Source organism: Xyrauchen texanus, chromosome 11 (assembly GCF_025860055.1).
Source record: "Xyrauchen texanus isolate HMW12.3.18 chromosome 11, RBS_HiC_50CHRs, whole genome shotgun sequence".
Taxonomy (NCBI): Eukaryota; Metazoa; Chordata; class Actinopteri; order Cypriniformes; family Catostomidae; genus Xyrauchen; species Xyrauchen texanus.
Genome location: NC_068286.1, coordinates 31123628 through 31145321, shown reverse-complemented (window position 1 = coordinate 31145321; position 21694 = coordinate 31123628). Strand labels below are relative to the sequence as shown.

Here is a 21694-nt window from a genome sequence, read left to right as displayed (position 1 = left end):
ACACGTAGACTACATGTAGCTACGGCGAGAACGTGCACCTCTTAAAAAATGAAACTGCACGTCTTGTTGACACAGACCACAACAGCTGTGATTGGTCCACTTTAACCAGAGACCAGCCCCCAGAATGATAACAAGGATTTCTGAGGTAGCGTCACATTTTATCCAAGTTTATTTTAAAAGCTATGCATTACATTACATTGTGCTTGGAATCGGGGTCATGTGCTGTTTTTTTTTATTCTGTTTGTGTTTCATGAAGTTACAAGCTAATTATAACAAAAGAAATCTGTTTACAGCTTATGCATTTTTCTAAATTACTAAAAATTAACATGACAATAGGCACAGTGAGAGACAGTGCAGCGCCGACCAGTACACAGTAGTGCAAAAAGATGACAGCTTCTAAAAATGCCAAATGTAAACATAACATACTATGAGATGAGTGTTATATGCACATAGCAATTATTGAGGTAGCAGCCAGGTATGAAGTGACAATAATTAAAGTGCAACTCAGGACACGTGTGTGTGTGTGTGTGTGTGTGTCAGTCCAGTCTCTGAGTATTGAGGAGTCCGATGGCTTGGGGGAAGAAGCTGTTACACAGTCTGTCCGTGAGGGCCCGAATGCTTCGGTACCTCTTGCCAGACGGCAGGAGGGTGAAGAGTTTGTGTGAGGGGTGTGTGGGGTCATCCACAATGCTGGTTGCTTTGCAGATGCAGTGTTTTTTTGTAAATGTCTTTGATGGAGGGAGGAGAGACCCAGATGATCTTCTCAGCTGTCCTCACTATACTCTGCAGGGATTTGCGGTCCGAAACGGTGCAAGTCCCAAACCAGGCAGTAATGCAGCTGCCCAGGATGCTCTCAATAGTCCCTCTCTGATGGCCCGGGACAGTTTGGCCCTCGCTATTCTTAGGGCAGCCTTGTCGCCTGCTCTGAAGGCGGAGTCTCGGGTCCTCAGCAGCGCACGCATCTCCGCAGTCATCCACGGCTTCTGGTTGGAGTGTGTGGTGATGGTCTTGGAGAGAGACACACTTGCTAATGTAGCTGGTCACTGATGCTGTGTATTCCTCCAAGTTGGTAGAGTCGCCATATATTGCAGCCTCTTTGAACATGTGCCAGTCAGTACACTCAAAACAGTTCTGAAGAGCAGAGATGGCTCCTGCTGGGTAGCCGAGGTGGGGGGTGGGTATGCGCCTGGGATGTTTGTGTAAACATGATCAAGCATGTTCATCCCTCTCGTGGGAAAGTCCACATACTGATGGAATTTAGGGAGCACTGTTTTGAGATTCGCATGGTTGAAATCTCCGGCGACAATAAACAGTCTGTCAGGGTGAGCGTAATGCAGTTCGCTCATACCCCCATACAGTTCACAGAGTGCTTCCTTAGCGTTAGCGCTGGGGGGAATGTAAACTCTGGTTATAATAACAGTGGTGAATTCCCGTGGTAAATAAAAAGGTCTGCATCTAACAGTCACAAGCTCCACCAGTGATGAGCAGTAACTAGAGACTTACATAGAGTTATTGCACCATTCTGTGTTGATGTAAACGCACAAGCCACCACAGCGAGTCTTACCGTACAGAGCTGCATTTCTGTTGGCAGGAAACGAGGTGAGCCCGTCTAGCTGAATGGCGTCGTCCGGAACTCTGTCGCTTAGCCACGTATACGTGAAAACAAAGACGCAGCAGTCTCTAAGCTCACACTGCTGGAGTCGGATGTAGTCCAGTTTATTGTCCAGGGAGCAAACATTTGAGCGCAGGATAGACGGGAGAGCTGGCCAGCTAGGGTTTGTTTTTAGCCTACGAGTTCGCGTAGCAACTCCTGCAGATCATCATGCAGCTTGGTTGTTGCATGAATCTTATATTTTAACAGTGTCTGGCAATGGTAGACACGAACACCGGTTGCTCCGATGTCCATGTGCCGTAAAAGTCGGGCTAAGTGACAAAAATAGCACCATTTTGGATCCGGAGTATCCGCTGCGTGCTACCACGCTGCCATTTGATATGTAAGTGAAATAATATGTTTTGTATTCTACTCGTAAACGTTCTAATCGGCTCAATGATTTGACTGTATGTTTGCCAGTATTTGTTCAGTAAATAATCCTATTTCATAAACTATGATAATTTGTCAGCAAATTTCCAACATTTACATAGTAAAAAAGGGTCTTAAATATTTATCTATTTCTCACACACACTAACCATACTGTATCACTTCTAAAGATTTTAACCACTGGAGTCATATGGATTACTTTTATGCTGCCTTTATTTGCATCTTGGAATTTCAACTTTCTGGCCACCATTCACTTGCATTGTATCAAAGTCTTTCTAGCAAGTCAGTCCACTGTCAGTCATCTTTGGAACGCTCCCGGGAGGCTATTTCCAGTTATGACAGTGCAGCTCCTATCTACTTGAATGGGGAATACCAAAATCTAAAAAACTGCTTGCCAAGCTTACGTTTAAATTGCATATTTTAAATCTGTAGAAAGATCTGACAACACTGGTATCATAAATTGTGCTTCTTTACCTCATATTATGCTAAAAAGCGCAATGGTCCTGGCTTGTAAAGCTAATACACATGCACGTTCATGAGTTGATTGACAGGTGATGTCTGTATCTAAAAGGTGATTAGCTCTTTTACCAGTAAGTTGGGACTTCCTTTCTACATCTGTTGACCATTGGGCGCTATAGCTTCTTGGTTGGGCAAGAAAAAGTGACTTTTTCTTGCCCAAGAAAAAGTGGGCAAGAAAAAGTTGGTGTAAAAAGTCACTTAATATTGTGCTGAATGAATGAATATATTTATTATTTAGCAGAAGTGTTGGCTTGCAAAGCTGGTGAATATGCCTCCACTTGAGCCACCCTTGTAACATAATGACTAACCCCACGCTGTACTCTTTAATTATTAAGGCTTGTTATGTAACTAAGTCTTTCTCGTTATATCTAGTGATGTGATTATTCCCAGTGCTTCTGAATATGCTAGCCACGATGGCTTTCCTTGAACAGTTGTTAATTCATGTTAATTTGATTATTATGTTTTCTGTGCCAGTCTTAGGGACAAACTGAGCTTACTTATCGTTGTCATGACTTGTTCTAGTCATATTGACACGCTTTTATTTTTTGTTTTATGAATGCAGATACTTACACTTATGTACTTTATCTATACATTTATTGAATAATTGCTCTATAGAAGCAACCAGATCACCCTAAGATGATGTAAACTGTTGTTTCTTTTGACTACAAATCTAAAAAAAGAAAATAAATATATATGTATGTAGGCCTATGTATGTATATATATATATATATATATATATATATATATATATATATATATATATATATAATACAGAATTCTACAGAACACATTAACTAAATTTACAGAAACATTTTGAAATACAGCTTTTAAATTATGTATTATTGCCAGTCTATCAATATCAGTCTACAGACCCCTTGCAGTAACTCCATGAACCACCAGGGGTCCACATACCCTCATTTAAAAATCCTGAAATCTAAAGCGCTTCAGTCTCACCATCCAGTCCACACCAAAAATAACACAACTCAGCAATATTGGACCACAAATGAACGTGATACTTTATTCATAAACCTAAAATCATTGATATTGTATAAATACTCTAATATAATCTACATCCTTCAGTTATTTCAATAATAATAATTATTATTATAATAAAAACAAATAGAAATACAATAATTATAAAAAGCAACAAGATTATGTTAAATGGGCTGTAAAAAAATAAATAATGTTTGTATTTTTTGTACAAAAAGAAATTCCTCATTACAAAGATACCTTCTCAGAAGGCAGGATAGGATGGCTACTTATGAAGTAGTTGTAGGAGAGAAGTCCCTCGCCATATCTCCACAAAATCAAGCAGAACTAACACACCCAAACATACTTGCACACAATCAAGCACACTCTCTCCTCAGGTATAAAATCCATGGTCTCTGGTCTCCCTCACCCTCAAAAATATGCACCCTCTTGATTGGGTATGGCTTTGCAAAATGGTGAAACCTATGAAGCTGAACTTAAAGCTAATCTATACATAATACTTGTTGTGGTGTTTGATTAGTAGCATGTGTCCAACTGAGGTGAGATATGGCAAGGATTTTGGCAAGAAAATAGCATATGTTAAATATGTGCTCTGAGCCGGAGTTTACAACTTTTCAGTGGAGAACCACTAGAGGACGCTTTATGTAACAATCCTACTGACACATTTTTTTCTGTTCCAAGCAATGTTTTTCACCCAGGCAAAAAGACAATAGTTCCTATATGTTCTCCCCTCTAATCTTATTCAATTTTATAACTGTTTATGACAAATTAAACCTGTCTGTCCGGTCCAGCTCAGACAGACAGTACAAATGCATAGTTGTTTCATACATTCTTCCACTAATCATCCATCATAAACAACCATGCACACTCAAAATCCAATAAGCATGACATTAGCATCCAAAGCAGCAGAGGTGTCTGTATTATCATCCTCCATCACACCTGGCATGACAGGTACACAGTGTGCCAGCCTTTTGGCCTGTTCCCAGTGTTGGATGTGTGGGAATTAAAACACTAAATAAAGTTTGGTTGCAGTCTCTAGGGGTCCCTTTGAATCCCCAAAAGTTTGTTATTCAGCACCAGATGCCACAGCCATTCCAAGGTGGTTTCAAGCCTTGTTGTTATTTTTTTTCAACAGGGAGTCTGGTTGCACAAGTCCAGAAGAGGTCGTGGTCGATCTTTTGCATTGCAGCTCTCATGAGGCAAAGTGCGGCCATCATGTCCTATGCAGTGCAGTGGACGCTTGCGGAAGCCTCTGCCGCATGTTTTTGAACAAGCGGACCAATCGCCCAGCAGCCAGAATGGGCAAGCCTGCACAGCACAGGGTTGTGATGATGCAGGGCACAGCTCTTCTGGACAGTCTTTTGATTGACGGCCATGAGCATCAAGGCAGAGGACATCTCGCTTCTGGACACCACCACCGCAGGTCTGCGAGCAGGGTCCCCACTCACGGAGGGTCCATTCAGCATCTTCTGCTTCTCTGATAGCATTAATGGAGGGTCGATTCGACCCGATGGGACCAGAGGCAAGACGTGGGGCAAAGTAGCTATATTTTACTTTAGGTCGAGGAGAGTCACCGACTGACAACACTTGGATGGTAAGAGGCTCAGGTAAAGGAGCAAAGCTTCGCAGGCGCTCCAGGGTGGCAGAGGAACCACTATATCGGAGCAGTGTACCTCGTAAGGAGATGTCAGTCTCTAAGGTGGTAAGTTTGTAGTCACCATTCAGTAGGTATGTGCCATCTTTCCCGCGAACTGCGAGGTAGCTATTGTCGTGGCGACGGCCTCCAATAGAGCGCTGTTTGACATCAAGGTGCGTGGAACCAGCTGGAATTGTCACTACATCTTGATAGCCTGGTCTAAAGTTGAAGAACAAGCAAAGGTCAGTATTAAATGAAATCTGAGAAAGTATTAGGAAAACTCAAACTAATTGGAAGAATCTGTTGAGCAGATTGTGGGCTTACCTAGCACGTTCCATTGACCCAGATACTTTCTTGCAAGCAGATCCATCTCCTCCACAGATGCCACACATGTCAAAACGTTTGTTGGAGCCAATAACCCGGTCACAACCAGCCTTCACACACTGACCTTGGACGCAGACTGAAGTGGAGTCTGGGGTACATGGTGTTCCATCAGCCACCTGAAGGGATTAGAGAAAACCTCAAATTAAACATCACTGGCCCTCACACTTGTATCCACCAAACCAGTGTTAGATTTTCCAACTCTTGATGGGTCTAAGCTAATCGAGACATTCACCTTTGGCTTCAGAATGAAGAAATAGCCAGTTCCCTTTGCACGGCAAACCAGCTTGCAGCGGTCCTTGGGAGATACTCCTGCATACTTCGGCACCCACTCAACACCTTCACCTGAGACAAATGACACCTGAGAGGAGATGTCATTGTGGGCCAAACACTGTTCCTCACGGAATGTCAAACCTAAGCATAGTGAAACAGAGATGAGTATCAAATGGCTAACATCTCATCATACTAATGAACCAACTGTTTAATGACAAGACTATGGCATACCATTGCTATCAGGGCAGGTTTCTGTGTTGCAGGAGCGGTACTGAATTCTCTTGCCCTCACAATATTTGCCCCCATTTTTGGGAAGGGGATTGCCACAGTCCCTGAAAGAGTATTGCACACCTCCTCCACAGGTACGTGAACAGTCTCCCCAAGGACCCCAGGTTCCCCATCCACCATTGACTGGAGTCTAAAGTCAACAATACAGAACCATTGTCAGTTACCACTTATTAGATCAATACATACCACATTATGTAAAACAAATTTTATACCAAGTGGTTCTCACCTGATACCTGGCTGCTTCAGCCTTGCTCAAACACTGGCCTGCCATACAGTAGTTGTCAGATCCACAAGGTGTCCCATCGGCCCATGGAAAGTTCTTGGTTTGGCAGACCAGCAAGCCATTTGCCGTTGTGACGGTGCACCAAAGGGCAGCGCATGTGGTGCTCAGGTCAGTACAGTGCTGTGACTCCTCTCCAAATGTGAGGTGGCACTGTCTGTCAGCATCATACACAGTACCTGGCAGAGTCTGGGGTAACTGCTGAGGCCTCTGGGGCTTGTCCAGTAGACACTGACCGTAGCCATTGTCCAGGAAGGACGTGACCATTAGAGCACTGCAAGGAGACCAGGGCTGAAGCTGGTCCAGATTTGACAAGGTGGATGCCATCATGTGGGAACTCCAATGGTCGCCATTAACACCGGCACACTGTTTGGCATCATCATGGGGCATGTTGAACACATGACCTACAAGAGAAGCAAAACCAATGTCTTAATGTAAACTTTGCCTAGTTTCAGGTCATGAGGTTTGTGCAGGGACATGGGAAAGTGCCTTACCAAGCTCATGTGCTACTGTGAAGGCTGCCTGCAGACCATCATCTTCAATAATGGAGCAACTTCGATCAGGATCGCACACGGTGCCCACATCTGCCATTCCCAGAGTGTCACATGAGTGAGCTCCACAAAGATCCTGCAAGTAACAGGGTTGACAAATATAAGTTTTTCATAAATTCACAAATACAATTATAAACTCCAATGAAACTAGGGGTGTTTTTTCAATAAAACTTTACCTGTCTTGTAAACAGTACTGCTGTGTCGTAGTGCTCTAGGTGGCGGTCACTCAAAGGGTTGTGCTGTCTTTGCCACTGGCAGAAGTTCCTAAGGGTAAGCGCAGCATTGGAGGAGACCTGGGGTCCATGTTCTTCCTCATAAACAACCAGTAGCTTCACAACCGCCAGAGTGATTGAATTATGAATTGTAGGGTGACGATAAAGACGAGATGCAACTGCCATGATGGTTAGTAGGTAGGATTTGAGGCTAGCACCATGAAACTCTGCCATTGACTGGTCTGCCACAATCATGATCTCCAAATAGCGAGGTGTGGACACAAAGCGACGAGATCTGTGGTGTGCTGGAGGATATCAAGACAGTAATTGAAGCCATAGATACAGTATATCAGAACAAATTATTTTTTAAGCTGAAATCTAAATCCACCCTCTATACCAAAGTGAAAAGGGCATTTATACATTTTACTGTGCCTTTTAAAGACCATAAGTAATGGCTTGACAAGCTATCTTTCCTGTTCTTTCCTATTGAATCAGGAAGTTGGTGCAGGCTATATTGAAGGTCCCATCCTGTTTTTAAATAGCCAATAGCCTTTAGTTTACATAACAGCCATGAACCATGATTTGCTACTTACTATTGCTAGTCGATGACAGGTGGTATTATTAAGGCCAAAGTATACTCAGGTTTTCCCATGTGCCAGTACATCGTGCATACAATGTGCATGACGCAAATTTCTTTGCAAGACTGTCGGTATGCATCCCAGTTTTTCTACTCACAAGAACAGTGATCTAGTCTGTGCATTGAACACATCTGTATGTGCTTGACTGTGTGAGACAGAACAGCACGCGGAAAAAAATAACTATATCCGAGCCTTAAGGGAGAGGAACAGTATTATATTAGTACATAAACAGTATTTTTTTTAGACAATTTGTATACACAAATGTGAAAGATGATGTCATCAAAAATGTGTATATATATATATATATATATACAGGGTTGGGAGGGTTACTTTTGAAATGTATTCCACTACAGATTACAGAACACATGCTATAAAATGTAATTTGTAACATATTTTGTTAGATTACTCAAGGTCAGTAACGTATTCTAAATACTTTGGATTACTTCTTCAGCACTAGTAGATTTTTTTCTCTTGTTTTCACTATAAAAACTCAAAATATGCATGTTAAAAATACATTATCTGTCTGCTCGTATAAATGTAACACATTATAAGAAAGGGTTTCACCACTGATCAAATGGAATTTGGATTGCATAATTTATATGTATAAATGTTTTCCATCTGAAAGGACTAATATTAAATGAAACAAATGACAGTACAATGCACAGTAATCTCTTCAGTTCTCAAAATGATTTTTTAATGTAACTCTATTCTAATTACCAATGACTTAAATTGTAACTGTTGTGGAATACAGTTACTTATATTTTGTATTTTAAATACATAATCCTGTTTCCTGTATTCTGTTACTCCCCAACCCTGTGTGTATATGTATATATTCTGTATGAGAAAGACTGTATATTTTATATATGTATACCTGCTGATAGTTATTTTCTTTTCAAATTATAGTAGTAGCCTAAACTAGCATATAATCAACTTAAATCTAGTATGCATGAATAATAACTTTAAATCTAATATAAGCCAACATTAACTGAAAGTCGCAAAAAAAAATCATTTTTTCATAGTGAAGCAAGATGACAGTTCATGTATGTGCATTAAACAGAATTTTTGTTAAAAAAAAAGATAGAACTGTATGTGTTTTAAAAGGAATAGAAAGCTAGCTAGTAGACTTCTTCTGCATTTGCCTGAAGGGGTATTGTTGCTCCGCCCTATTAATAGCTTCTCCAAACTCGCGCACATTCACGGGGCCAGTTGGCGGAAATACAAGCCATCTACTGTCCTCCGGGACTGATCAGCGCAACATGCGGTACCAGGAGGAGAACTTCCACGTCTCTCCAGCCCATTCCCTCCCGCCTCTCTCTCTCAGCCCAAACTCTTAAAGGCTCTAACTCCCCTTCCTCCTCCTGCGTGAATGGAGAGCTTTCTACCCACTCGAGTTAACCCTCGCCTTGCTTTTAGCGAATGCTCATCTACCCTTTAAGATCATTCATATCTATTATTCAATAAGTTAATTTGACATATTGCCAGAATTGGCGTGAATAACAACTTAAGTAGGCATATTAGCAGACGATTAATTGCTGTTACGCTAGCCATAAATTACGTGATTCGGTGTTTAATGCGTTAACGCAGACTTTCCTACTCTCCATCCTAGTTAATTTGCTCCTCATGCGCCAGAGCGCACCCAATGACGCGGAGTCACCGGGTTTACTGGAGTTACCGGAGGCGTGCGTTAAGAATGACTGGGAAGTATACTCTCAGATAATAGATAATTGTATCTATATGTGATGTCTTTCACCAACTACACAATATCATGATGAATAATACAATTTTACATTTTTAGAATTATTTACCTTTAGAGTCGGATTGGGTGGGCTCTGGATTTGATTTGCTCGCGTCTGGTTTCTCGGAGACCCTCTCCTCCTCTTCATTGACGCCACATTTAGAACCGTTCTCCTCAGTCATGTACCCCTGTTTTCTTCGGCGAATAATGTGGATGTCTCCATCTGAAGACTGCGCGTCTCCACTGGTGTTTGTAGGTTGAATAAAATACTCTTCACCGCTGACGTAAAAACCTCCCTGCAATCCATTGCACAGGTTGATCGCAGCAGCGGAAAGTTCTTTTCCGTTCACGGTTCCGGAGAAGAAGCACCGCGCATCTCCGGCGCTGTCAAACTCCTCGCTCTCCGGTTTCCCCACCATCTGGAACACAAACCCAGGCGCTAAAAAGGTCTGGTCAGGTTCCATTACCAAGATCATCCGCTTTCCAAAAACGTCCAAACTATAGATGCGTCTCTCTGATTCCTTTTCCCATGCTTCTGCCGTATGGGTCGGTTCGGTGTCGAACGAGTCCAGCCGAACCGGTACCACCGTGCTCTCTTCCCATGCGCTCTGCGCCGCGTTTACGCACAGAGCTGCAGTGAATCCCAGTACTAAGCGCAAAAAATACATTATATTCCCGATGGGTGTTCAAGAAAACGACAAAATACTTGGTGGACCAGAGTGAAAAAAAACGTACTAAAGTTTCAGATCAGTGACCGTTTGACTCGCACAACTCAAGGAATATTACATAAACTAATAATAAAAACTGAAATAGGTACCAAATCCAGTGCCGATGCCGTCTTAAAATGGAAAAAAAAAAAATAATAAAATGAGAGCTGTTTCCAGGACTTGAGAGTCAATAGCAGCAGCTTGAATGTTTAATATCTCTCCGCTTCAACTTCCCAGAGAAAAAGAGGAATTTTTAAAATGGGAAAATATGGCCTTGGACAGTTTTCCTCACTGTCTCTTCAAGATTCAGCTCTCCTTTTCTCTTAGAACCGAGAAGAGTCCGGCTCTCTATATATGCCCGGTGCAGGACCACCCCTTTCCTGAAGTCCCTTTCATCTCCTGCGCAACAGGGAGCTGGCGCACAGCCACAATCATCAATCATCAGACTACAACACCTATGGCCCTAAAACATGTGTTTGACCGTTATATTAGACCTTTAAAGTCTTTATCAATCTATTTAGTCAAGCTTATAGAATCTCCTTAAAGTCCATTCATAATGCAAGAGTGTGTTTGACACACGGTTCTTGAGGACACTTGGAACACTAGTCTGGTTTCAAATGTGTCATAGTAAGTGACCAGATATGACATCTAGCCAGGGCTGGATTGGTATTCTGGCATACCGGGCATTTTCCCGGTGAACCGACGCACTTTGGGGCCGATCAGGGACTGGCCTTCGGGAGAACCGGCCCTCCCCCCGCTCAACAAATTTTGGGCCGGTTTCTATGTAAAATCCCAGGCCGATTTATCTTCCCAGCCCACCCCTGCATCCAGCTGACTGTAGATTTGGATGAGGGAGAGAAGGGGCTGGCGGTTTAAACCCAGCTGTGGAGCTGTTAAGGTGGACCATTCCTTAAAAGCGGGTTTCCTCCTCGTTCACGGTTCGTTTAGAACGTGTTTAAAGGGTCAGATTTTATTAGACCTCCAGGGAGAGAGTACACACCGACCTAGAACACAAGCGAACTGAGCGGGAACACCACACATATGGAGTTTGGACTAATTAAATTACATAATGAAACTTTATATCCCATCCTCATTGTTCTGAGTCAAATGCTGCAAACAACAATGGTCTTTCAAACCACTATGGGTCCTATAGTGAATATTAATACACTACCAAGAGTCAAGCTTTACATACATTTTACATTGAGATTTTGTTTGTACATTTCAAATCTATGCTTTAGAAGGGAGCTAAATGTTCAACAGCTAAATACTATGAATCAATTAATTCAATAATGCACAAAAATTCTTATGAATATGGATTAATTAGCCGTTTTCTAGTCACAACTTACACATAGAGAGTTGAAAGTCTACCTTAACTGCAACTAATGATTGGTTGTTGTTTTTTAAAATGGGTTTTAAAATCTATTAAAAGTTACAACAAATCCACCAGATGGCAGCACACACCAACAATTTCTTGAGAGTTGACGTCATTTACAGACTTTTGTGCAATTGACAAACAACACAGGCTAACAAATACAACAAAATGTTATTTCAAAATATAGAGTTTAGGTGACACTTTAGATGTTGTTATATAAAAGTATATCCTTTATTCACCTTTTCGCTCTTTTGCCGTTCATTTCAATAGACCGGCACTGTAAAGTAGCCTACAAATATTCCATGGAGTCTCTCAAATAATGAGCTCATAAAATTCGCATGTTTAATAATTATACAAGAATTCGATTTTTTTTTAAAATAGTTATAGATGAAGTATAACATGTCAAACTTCACAACACTGCTTGAAATGTGATCTTAATTACCGATATGTAGAATTATTTAAAAAAAGATTCACAATAAGAAGTTTAATGCTTCTAATGTTATTGTTTATAATTAATATTGAATAATTAATATTAATAATGAACCATAAACACGTTGTACAGATTGTACCAGGGTGTTATACATGATTATAAAACAATTAATGTAATGTACCATATTTTTTAAAGTACATTTGTACCATGGTATATATCAAATTACTATGCTATTAACAAATCACACCATCACTGTACCAGTGCAACACACACAGTCCTGTTCTGTAAGGTGACTTCAGGACAGTGTAAACAGCAGGTGGCGCAAGAAGCTCACATTTGATTTTATATTCCACTCTGAATTTGAACAGGCTAGATTTGTTTAGAGAACGTTAGTATAGCATTTTAGTACAGTGTATCAGCACTATAAGTGCAATTATGAATTATTTGAGGAACAGAAGGCTGTTATGCCACAAGATATTGATTTAACCATAAATGGAAAAACGTCTTTTTCCAGCATCCTTTGATTTGACACTCCATGATGAAGAGCAGGACTGATGTCCTTAATGAGAGGGCAGGAGGTGAGACGCAGCATTGTTCATTTGATGTTTGATTCAGCTATATTTCTGGCAAATGAGACTCTAAGACAGCCTTGTTTTTCATCAACTGATTGTAACTATGAATTTATTTATATTTTATAGTAGTCATTTATTATAGTCATATAAGTTTGTGTATTTCAGTCATTCCTGTTCTGCAGTACAGCTCTGTAGGTCTGAACAATGCAAGTAAATGATGACCAAAACTAAAGCTCCAAAAAGCACATTTAAGCAGCATAAAAGTAATCCAAATGACTCCAGCGGTTTAAACCATGTCTTCTGAAGCAACCCAGTCAGATTTGAGTGAGAACAGACAAAATATAGAGACTGCTAGAGACTGCTGATGTCAATATTTTAAGTGAAAAAGGAGTTATAATTTGGTCTGTTCTCACCCAAAACCAATTGGATCGTTCAGAAGACATAAAACCACTGCAGACAAATGGATTCCTTTCATGCTGACTTTATGTGCTTTTTGGAGCTTTAACTTTTTTTGTCACCATTCACTTGCATTATATGGACAAACAGACATCATATGTCCTTCAAAATATCTTTGTCTGTATTCTGAAGAAGAAATTAATATATATCTGGGATGGCTTGAGGGTAAAGTAAATGAAGAGAATAATTTTATTTTATTTTATATTTGTATTTATTTAATTTTTTTGAAGAAAAAAACCCACATAAATGACAACCGTCTGTCTTCAGTGAAAAAATATTTTTGGTGAAATGATTAAAAACACTGGGATAAATCAAAATCCCCATCATGACAAGTTGATGCTCAGACTATTAGTTGATGTTGATGATCAAGCCATTGCTCAGTGAGGGATTGAAAACTACATCAGGCCGTCAAATTCCTAGATAGCACACGTATTTCTGTGAGATGTCTGTTTAAGAGCGTTTCATCTGGAAAGCATCACAATTTAATCAACATTTGCTAAACATCTTAAAAAGATCAGATTTACAAACATTCTAAATCATATACGTCTCAAAGTCATCTGCTGAATGTTGACATCAGAGAGGAAATGTCTTATAGACTTATTGCAGATGAACAAACAACCTAAAAAATACGTCATCCAGATATTAAACACACACAACAAATAGACGTCTGGGTGATGCATGTTATCAGGGTTTGATACTTTTAACCAACTTTTGAAATGTTTATATCATCATAGCGATTTCCGTAGTTCTATCAAGCTGGTGGAATGTTTTAGATTGACACAAACCAACTAAAACCACAAAATATCACAGAATTTAAATCCATTGCTAATACTTATGATTGTGCTGTTGATTTCCCACCAAAATGATGTCACTTCCTGGAAGATGATGTCATTCAGAAAGTGGCTTTTGTTAAGTGGTACTCCAAGGTACTTCAAAGAAAACTATGGTATTAGGATGGTACATGTACAAAACATGGTTATACTATAGTACTATTTGATACTTTTTTGTTAATTATGTTTCACTTCAGCAAAGTATTTTGAGAAAAAAATGTAGGTTACAGTGAGGCACTGTAAGATATTCTGTAATACCTGTGTCTTTATAGTCTTATTTTTAAGTTTCATTGTTTTTTATTTGTTCCTGTTCCATTGTCATGTGTCATGTCATGTGATCTCCTGTTCCTCATGTGATCCTCTTTGGCTCCACGTGTCTTGTTCTAATTGGTTTATGATCATGAGTCTTGTTATCCTGTTATTTCTGTTATGTCATTGTCTCATGTGTTTATTGTCTTATTCTCTTGTTATCAGTTCAATCTTGTGATTTGTTGTCTTGTCTACTTGTTACCAATGACTGTGTATTCATGCCTTCATGTTTGCCATTGTCCTTTGTCGTGTATTGATCTTATAATGTTGTGTCCATGTCCATGTCCAAGTCCAAGTATGTTCTAGTTTATGTTGGATACTTTGTAAATAAACATTGCACTTGGGTTCTCACATCATCATCATGTTTGTCTTCATCTTGCTTCTGGTTGCCTGCTACATGTTACAGAATACACGACCCAAGGATTAACCCAGCAGTAGCTCTGATGTGTCTCCGCCAGGGGAATTGTCCCCTCAAGGACTTTGTGGTGGACTTTTGAGGACTCTGTGACCATGTGGATTTCTATTCCATGCTACCTGGATGTTGGATTCCGTGGACTCTGGCTCAGTATATAGACTACGCTCCTATACTGAGCAGTTCATCTTTCACTGTGGGAGTGGCTGAAGAGGCACTCGGCACTCCTACAGTAGTTGCCAAGTCAGAGTCCACCACGTCTGAGTCGCCGGCTGCCTTGACCTCCGAGCCTCCAACGACTCTGGCCTGGTCTCCTGGTCTCCCGGCTGTCTGCCAGCTCTGCCCTGGTCCCTGCCAGTGCTATTATAGTTTGGGATCTTTAAGTAGTTATTTCATGTGTTTTATTGTCTTGTTATTAGTTTAGTCTTGTGATTGGTTGTCTTGTTTACTTGTTACCTATCTGTGTATTTAAGACCTCCTGTTTGCCATTGTCCGTTTTGTGTATTGATCTTGTAATGTTGTATCTTAGTCAAGTCAGGTTTAGTTAAGTCATTTGTTCTAGTTTATGTTGGATATTCACTTTAAATAAACACTGAACTTGGGTTCTCACTTCATCTTCGTCTTGCTCCTGGTTGCCTGCTACTCATTACAGACACATGCAAAGGAAGTGAATGGGGCCAATTTTTGAACATTAAAATTTGCTGTTTCAAAAGTGTAGCCACAAGACATAAAGGATATTTGTAAACATGATTTTAGTGTGATAAAATCACGTAACCTTTTCTGTGTAAAGTTAAAGCCAATTTTACAAATGTATTGCCATGACAATGTAATCCCAAACACTAAAACCCTAAAATGACTGTAAAAATGACAATTAAACTACTCTCTACCTCAAATAATACGCAAGTTTTAACAGAGAAATTAAGTGCTTTTATAAAATTATAAGCTTCACTATTTCTGTTTATACCTTCCAAAAATTGACCACATTAATTTTCATTGTCCCCATTCACTTCCATTGTAAGTGCCTCACTGTAACCTCAGGTGTTTTATGTGTGTGTTTATTTTAAAGAAAAAGTGTCAAAGTAAATTTTTGTGGTAATCAACATTATGAAAATATGCTGTTGATTGAGCTTAACTTTTATTGAACCCAGAATATTCCATTGATGTAGGTGGTTGCCTTCAATGTAGGTGTTGCTATGTCGTTGCTAGGATGTTCTGAGTGTTTTAAGCACATGTCTGTGCGGTTGCTAGGGTGTTCTGGATGATTGCTATTTGGTTGTTTACTGGTACAAGTTTATGGTCTATATTTTTTTTTTATAATTGCCAGCTCTACACTGCTTCCATGACCTGTGGATTGTGTGTGTGACGTGTGCATCCAAATAAAACAGTGAGATGTGCACAGTATTTTCAGATTTTTATGTGCATGAACATAAACCAGTTGAGTGTTCCCTTTCATGTGGATCGGCCAATATGTCCACCACATCTGAGTTCATAGTTGCAGCTTACTGTATTTACAAAGGCCTATCGAGTCAACTGAAGTGGTCAATTACTTTGCTATCATTTGACCGATGCTGAAGTTCGGCATGAAACATTTGCCTATGTGTGCACACACATAAAATCTTTCATAGAGATATTTCAGGAATTTTGAGAAACAGAAAGCATCTATTTCATGCATCTGTTTTGAGGAAGTCAGCAGTTTGATGTTTTGTAACCGATCACTCATTGAAACCACAATGAATCAATTGTAAGCTGTGTTTTTTAAAAGAGTTGGTTAACCCTATAATTAAAATGTTGTCATCATTTACTTATTCCAAACAAAATACTCCCAACACAAGTGATTTCAGTGTAATAAAGAGCACAGGAGGTCAGACAACCCTAAGTTCTCCTCAAATCACCCAAAAAAACCTAAACTAAACGATCACAAACACCTGTCAGGATGCTGGATGTTATATTACAGATGACAGGCTCCATCGCTCACAGACCTTTACAAGTGAGATAAAGCTTAAAAACCAAAGACTCAGAGAGAATTTTAATCACAAAGGACCTGTTTATAAGCACCCACACAAACACTGTAACTTTACCCACATCTGAAGCCTTGATTCAACAAACAATGTGACTTTTCAGAGGGAATTAGTCCATGAATTCATGCTTAACCTTGCTGCAGCCACCGCCCACATCCCTCCTTCATGTTAAAAATTCAGACAGGACAGATGACTGCTCACGGGTCACAGCCAGGCCGCCAATGATTTGATGCATTTTTCTTGGAAATGATTATTCATTTGGTGCCGGTTATTATGTTTGTCCTCTTCTTAGAGACTCAAAATGAGTTTGAGCTTAGCTTCAGAGAGACAAATGGCTGGTTTTGAAATTATTACGTGTCTCATAGTATGGTTTAAGTAGTCTTGGTCATGAGAAGCAAACTTGAAAATAGCTCAAGGAAGCGTTTGGCATGAAAAGCATTTGGGCAGACTGTTTTTGTGGTGCTAGTAAGGGGTCAAGGTTTGGCTGGTTAGCTCAGCACTGTAAACCCCTGCTGGTCGATGTTTTAACTGCATCGTTATGGCACAAAGAGTGTCTTACTCCATTTAAAAAGTAGTTGTCTATTGACAAAGTTTTTGCAAGTAACATATACATTGCAAATATTTCATTACATCGTGGTAGATAAAAAAAAAAAAACAACGAAAAAACAAACCTCTTGCTTGGCTGCTTTTCCGATATCACAAAATTTGGTGGAGATTATCTATAGACCCTCCTGATTAAAAGTTATTAAAATTATTTTGATTTGTGAACACACTTTGAAGTTACAATCAAATAAAATATTTGGGAATAGCCTATTTTCACTTTTTTACCTAAATCTTCAAAACGCAATGTCCTAACTTAACGAAAATTGGTAAAGTTCGACACAACTTATAGAGACTGGCCATAAACCAAATTTAGGAGAATCAGCCAAAAAGTGGCACAAAAATAAGCTAATAACTTAGGATATGCAAGTGCTAGGATAAAAAATGTATTGTCTTCTGAATCCTTCAGTGTCCCCAAATCAATCTGTCATGTGGATTTCTATGTCCACATTTAATTAATTAATTATTTAAAAAAATAAAATAAAATAAAGTATTTTTAAAAATAAAAACTTGTTCCAGGCCATTTGTCAGATTTTGCACATCATTTGGTAGGTATGATCTAGAGATGCTCCTGACAAAAAGCAGAATTTAGAAGATATAAACCAATATCTGTTTGGGTGTGGCCTATAATGACTCAAATCCATTTAGGTTTTTGTATTCTGAACAGGTCAAAAACACATAAAATCTGAATTTTATAAGCCTGATCCAAACCACATTCTTTGGTGTTTTGGAATCTGATTAATAGTTTTAGTTTGAACGATGAGATTGGATTTCATGTGTTTTTTTAATGAAATGTTGTGCACGACCAGAGTTTTGTCAGGTTTTGAGATGAGAAGATGTATACTGCATTCCAAATGGCATAAATTATGCCTTCACAGGGCCCTTTGAAGGAAAAACAATAATGGTGGCCATGCTGTAGGATCGTTCCAGACAGAATTTTCAATGATCGTTTTATTACACCTTTCAGACCTCTGATAGTGGAAGGAAATGAGGAGAATTTGTGGATTTTGGGGGTGGTTGGGGGATGTTATTGTTATAGCAGATGTTTTGTTAGTGCCCAATGTTTTTTGAAGGGCTCTTTAAAGTATAAAATGGACTCATTTTTCCTTCGGATGTCACAGATCAGGATAGTTGCTAGGTAAGGAATTAAAGGTCAGGTTCGAAAAACCCTGGATGCAGAGTGCACATGAGCAAATTTGCCATTTAAAGTGCATACCCCCCAGGGTTTCCTGTACCAGCTGAGCAACTGCCATTGAGATGAATTGGAATGCTAACTCCAGGTATTATAAACCACCTTGTGGTAGCAGTGGCGTTGCATGTCAGAGATGCCGATGCAAACACAGTTTTGGCTAATGATAGCTTAATATCATGTTGTGACACAACTATTGAGAGGTGTGTGTTTATGTGTGTGAGTTGATGAGTGAAGCTAGACTTTAGTGAGTCAAATACAAGTCAACGCTAAGAAGTTTTCTTTCATGATGGTGAGAGAGAATGTCTGTCACCACACTTTCAGGATTAGTCAACACAATGGTTTTTGGTGGAACCCAGAGAGAATAGTGCATTTTTCTAAATGTCTCATAGGAATTTTCCCCCCACTTCAAATAAACTGCTGTTTTTGGATGCAATTAAGCAGTCATCGACTTTTTCTAAAAGCAATGCCCACAGCTCCAAATAATCATGGAAAAAAAATGAAAAATTCAAAACCGAGCTGACAAAGGTAAGCGCTAGCTAATGCTGCTGATTGTATCTCTTGACTGTTCAAAGATGCAGCGAAACGGGCATCATGATTGCTATCTATTTTGCGACTCGTACAGGAAATGATGCCAGCAGCACATATTATTTATAACGCAGCCTGATGTGAAGTATGATCTAATCTACATCACATTGAAACTTTGGTGGCAAAGTCAATGGCAGGTAAAGTTAAACAGTACACAGAGATGTCACTTCAAAACTAAATAAATACATACACATAAAAATATCCCTCTAAAGAGTGAAGACAAGAATGTGCGTACAGATACAGTTGGCTACACATCACACACAGGAGGTGTGGTTTAACGTGGGTGAAAACAAATCTCGGTTGCCATAGTTACCCATTACTTTGAGTAAAATGGGGAGAATTTTTCAAAATAGTTTTAGAGAAATAGAGAAATAGTTAGTGCCAAAATGTTTTTTCTTTTTTTGTGGATAAAAGAAAACTTTATTCGAAACGGTGTAGTCTAATCAGGTTCATAGGAAGATGGTCTGAATTTTGCTGTATTGCAGCATTTCAGAATGATTTTGTGACATTTATTAATCTATTTGTGTATTTATTAATTTTTACCTGTGATAAAACCTGCTATAGACAAACACTTATTTAGATGTGTAATGGATGTTTCACAATCCCTTTATATCTTCTCATTGAATTGCTTGGAAGTGATACAAATTAAGCTTTATGTTTTTGGCATTGTTTGAAGTGCATTTTCTGCAAATCAGTATTTGGTGTGAACACCTTTGCCTTCAAAACAGCACCAATTCTCCTAGGTACACCTGGACACAGTTTTCCTTGGTTGTTGGCAGATAGGATTTTCCAAGCTTCTTGGAGAACTTGTCACAGTTCAACTATTTATTTAGGCTGAAATCCCAGACTGACTCAATGATGTTGAGATCCTGGCTCTGTGGGGGCCATACCATCTGTTGTAGGGCACCTTGTTCTTATATTCAATTTGATTTGCAAAGGGAATGTTGAACAATAAAATTTATATTTCCTATTGATACACTAAAAGTAGGATATATAAAATAACCGTTTTAAGACAAATGTTGTGAAAAATATAATGCGCCTAAGACTTTTGCACAGTACTGTATATTGAGTTTGACCGATTGTGGATTTTGCAGATTCCGATAACTAAAGGTGCAGTTTCACTAGCTGATGTTTCCAATGTTTTTCAGGTGTTAGCTTCATTAACATCATCACCGGCCAGGCATAGGGAGACAAAGCACGCATTAGCGTCTCAGTGGGAGGTGTTATAACCTGACTGTCGGGACTTTCTGATGAGTTAATGGCTTCAAAGACAGAAAAAACACATCCTTTTTGTTTGAAAAAATCATTCTGAGGCGGGGTCTTGTATTCTTGTCAAGTGACCAATGAGCTTCTTCTTTTAGTGAAGAACGCACAAGATGTCAAGCTCATGTGAAACTTTCATTGCACTCAGATTTCTGTCACCAAGCTTCTATTAAAAGTGGCCCAACGTGCAGAACGTTTCTATAAATGTGTAAAACCTTTTATATTTAATACTTGGGTCTTATACTTATATTATATTATATAACATAAACATAAGCTTTATATTTGGATCCAGCTTTAGATTATATGAATATATTTTAGTCTACATTTAAATAACATTATGTGTACAAGTTTGTACTTTTGTTTTATTTTAGTTCATGGTGCTTTAATATACTTATACTTTAATATACTATTGAATATACTTTTGAGAAAAGTCAAAGGCAGTCGTTAAGTGTGACACATTCCCTCTGTTTTTAATCGGAGGGTAAGATCATAAAAACGTCTAGGTTACTGTTGTAACCTCTGTTCCCTGATGGAGGGAATGAGACGTTGTGTCGATGACACTAGGGGACTTTCTTGAAGGCCTTGGTTACCTCTGAACTTGAAAAAAGGCCAATGAGAATTTGACAGACAGAATTTGCATGTCCCTCCCCTGGACATATGGGTATAAAAGGAGGGAAACATGTATCTGTTTACATGTATCTGCAGGTTGAGTATCAGGTCATTCAGACTCTGTGGGTCTTCAGACCGGGGAGAACACCAATTCATGAACAAGCGTCACTTCAGGGCGTAAAGCTGCCTGGTAGAGGGAGCTCTGGCTTGGTTGATCATGTCAACAACAGCAGGTGGTAGGCCACTTAGATCTTCTGCATCCCATCCAGGGGACAGACGTAGAGGTTCCAGAGTTATGGGCGCGGATGCCAGAGGGTGCCCTGTCCCTGAGAAAGAAGGTCCTTCCTAAGGGGAATTCGCCAGGGAGGGGCTGTCACGAGGAGCGTGAGATCCGAGAACCAAGTCCGTGTGGGCCAATAGGGGGCCACTAGAGTGACTTGTTCCTCGTCCTCCCTGACCTTGCACAGCACCCGTGCAAGTAGGCTCACTGGGGGAAATGCATACTTGTGCAGCCCCCGGGGCCAGCTGCCGCGTTGAGGTTGCCCAGGATATGAGTGGCGCACAATGCTGTGCAATGACTCAAGTCGCTGCTGGCTCCAAAGGAGGAGATGGCAGGCGAGATGCGACATGTGATGAGAATGCATGCCGCCATGGCGATTTATGTACGCTATCATGGTGGTGGTGCTGTCTGAGCGAATCAAGACGTGCTTGCCCCGAAGTAGTGGGAGAAACCTCAGCAGGGCAAGGATTACAGCCAGCAACTCTAGGCAGTTGATGTGCCAACCCAGCCGGGGCACC

The 21694-nt window shown here is 39.9% G+C and overlaps 1 protein-coding gene across 1 annotated transcript; it reads right to left on the bottom strand.

Moving 5' to 3' along the window:
* Nucleotides 1–3532: 3532 nt before the first annotated feature.
* Nucleotides 3533–10555, bottom strand: adamts1 (ADAM metallopeptidase with thrombospondin type 1 motif, 1). Its single transcript, XM_052137445.1, has 8 exons — nt 9612–10555; nt 7133–7473; nt 6900–7032; nt 6352–6809; nt 6069–6255; nt 5800–5978; nt 5508–5683; nt 3533–5402 (listed from the first exon to the last, which is right to left on the bottom strand). The coding sequence occupies exons 1-8, from the start codon at nt 10207–10209 to the stop codon at nt 4676–4678; spliced, it is 2799 nt and encodes a 932-aa protein (XP_051993405.1). The 5' UTR covers nt 10210–10555; the 3' UTR covers nt 3533–4675.
* Nucleotides 10556–21694: the final 11139 nt, after the last annotated feature.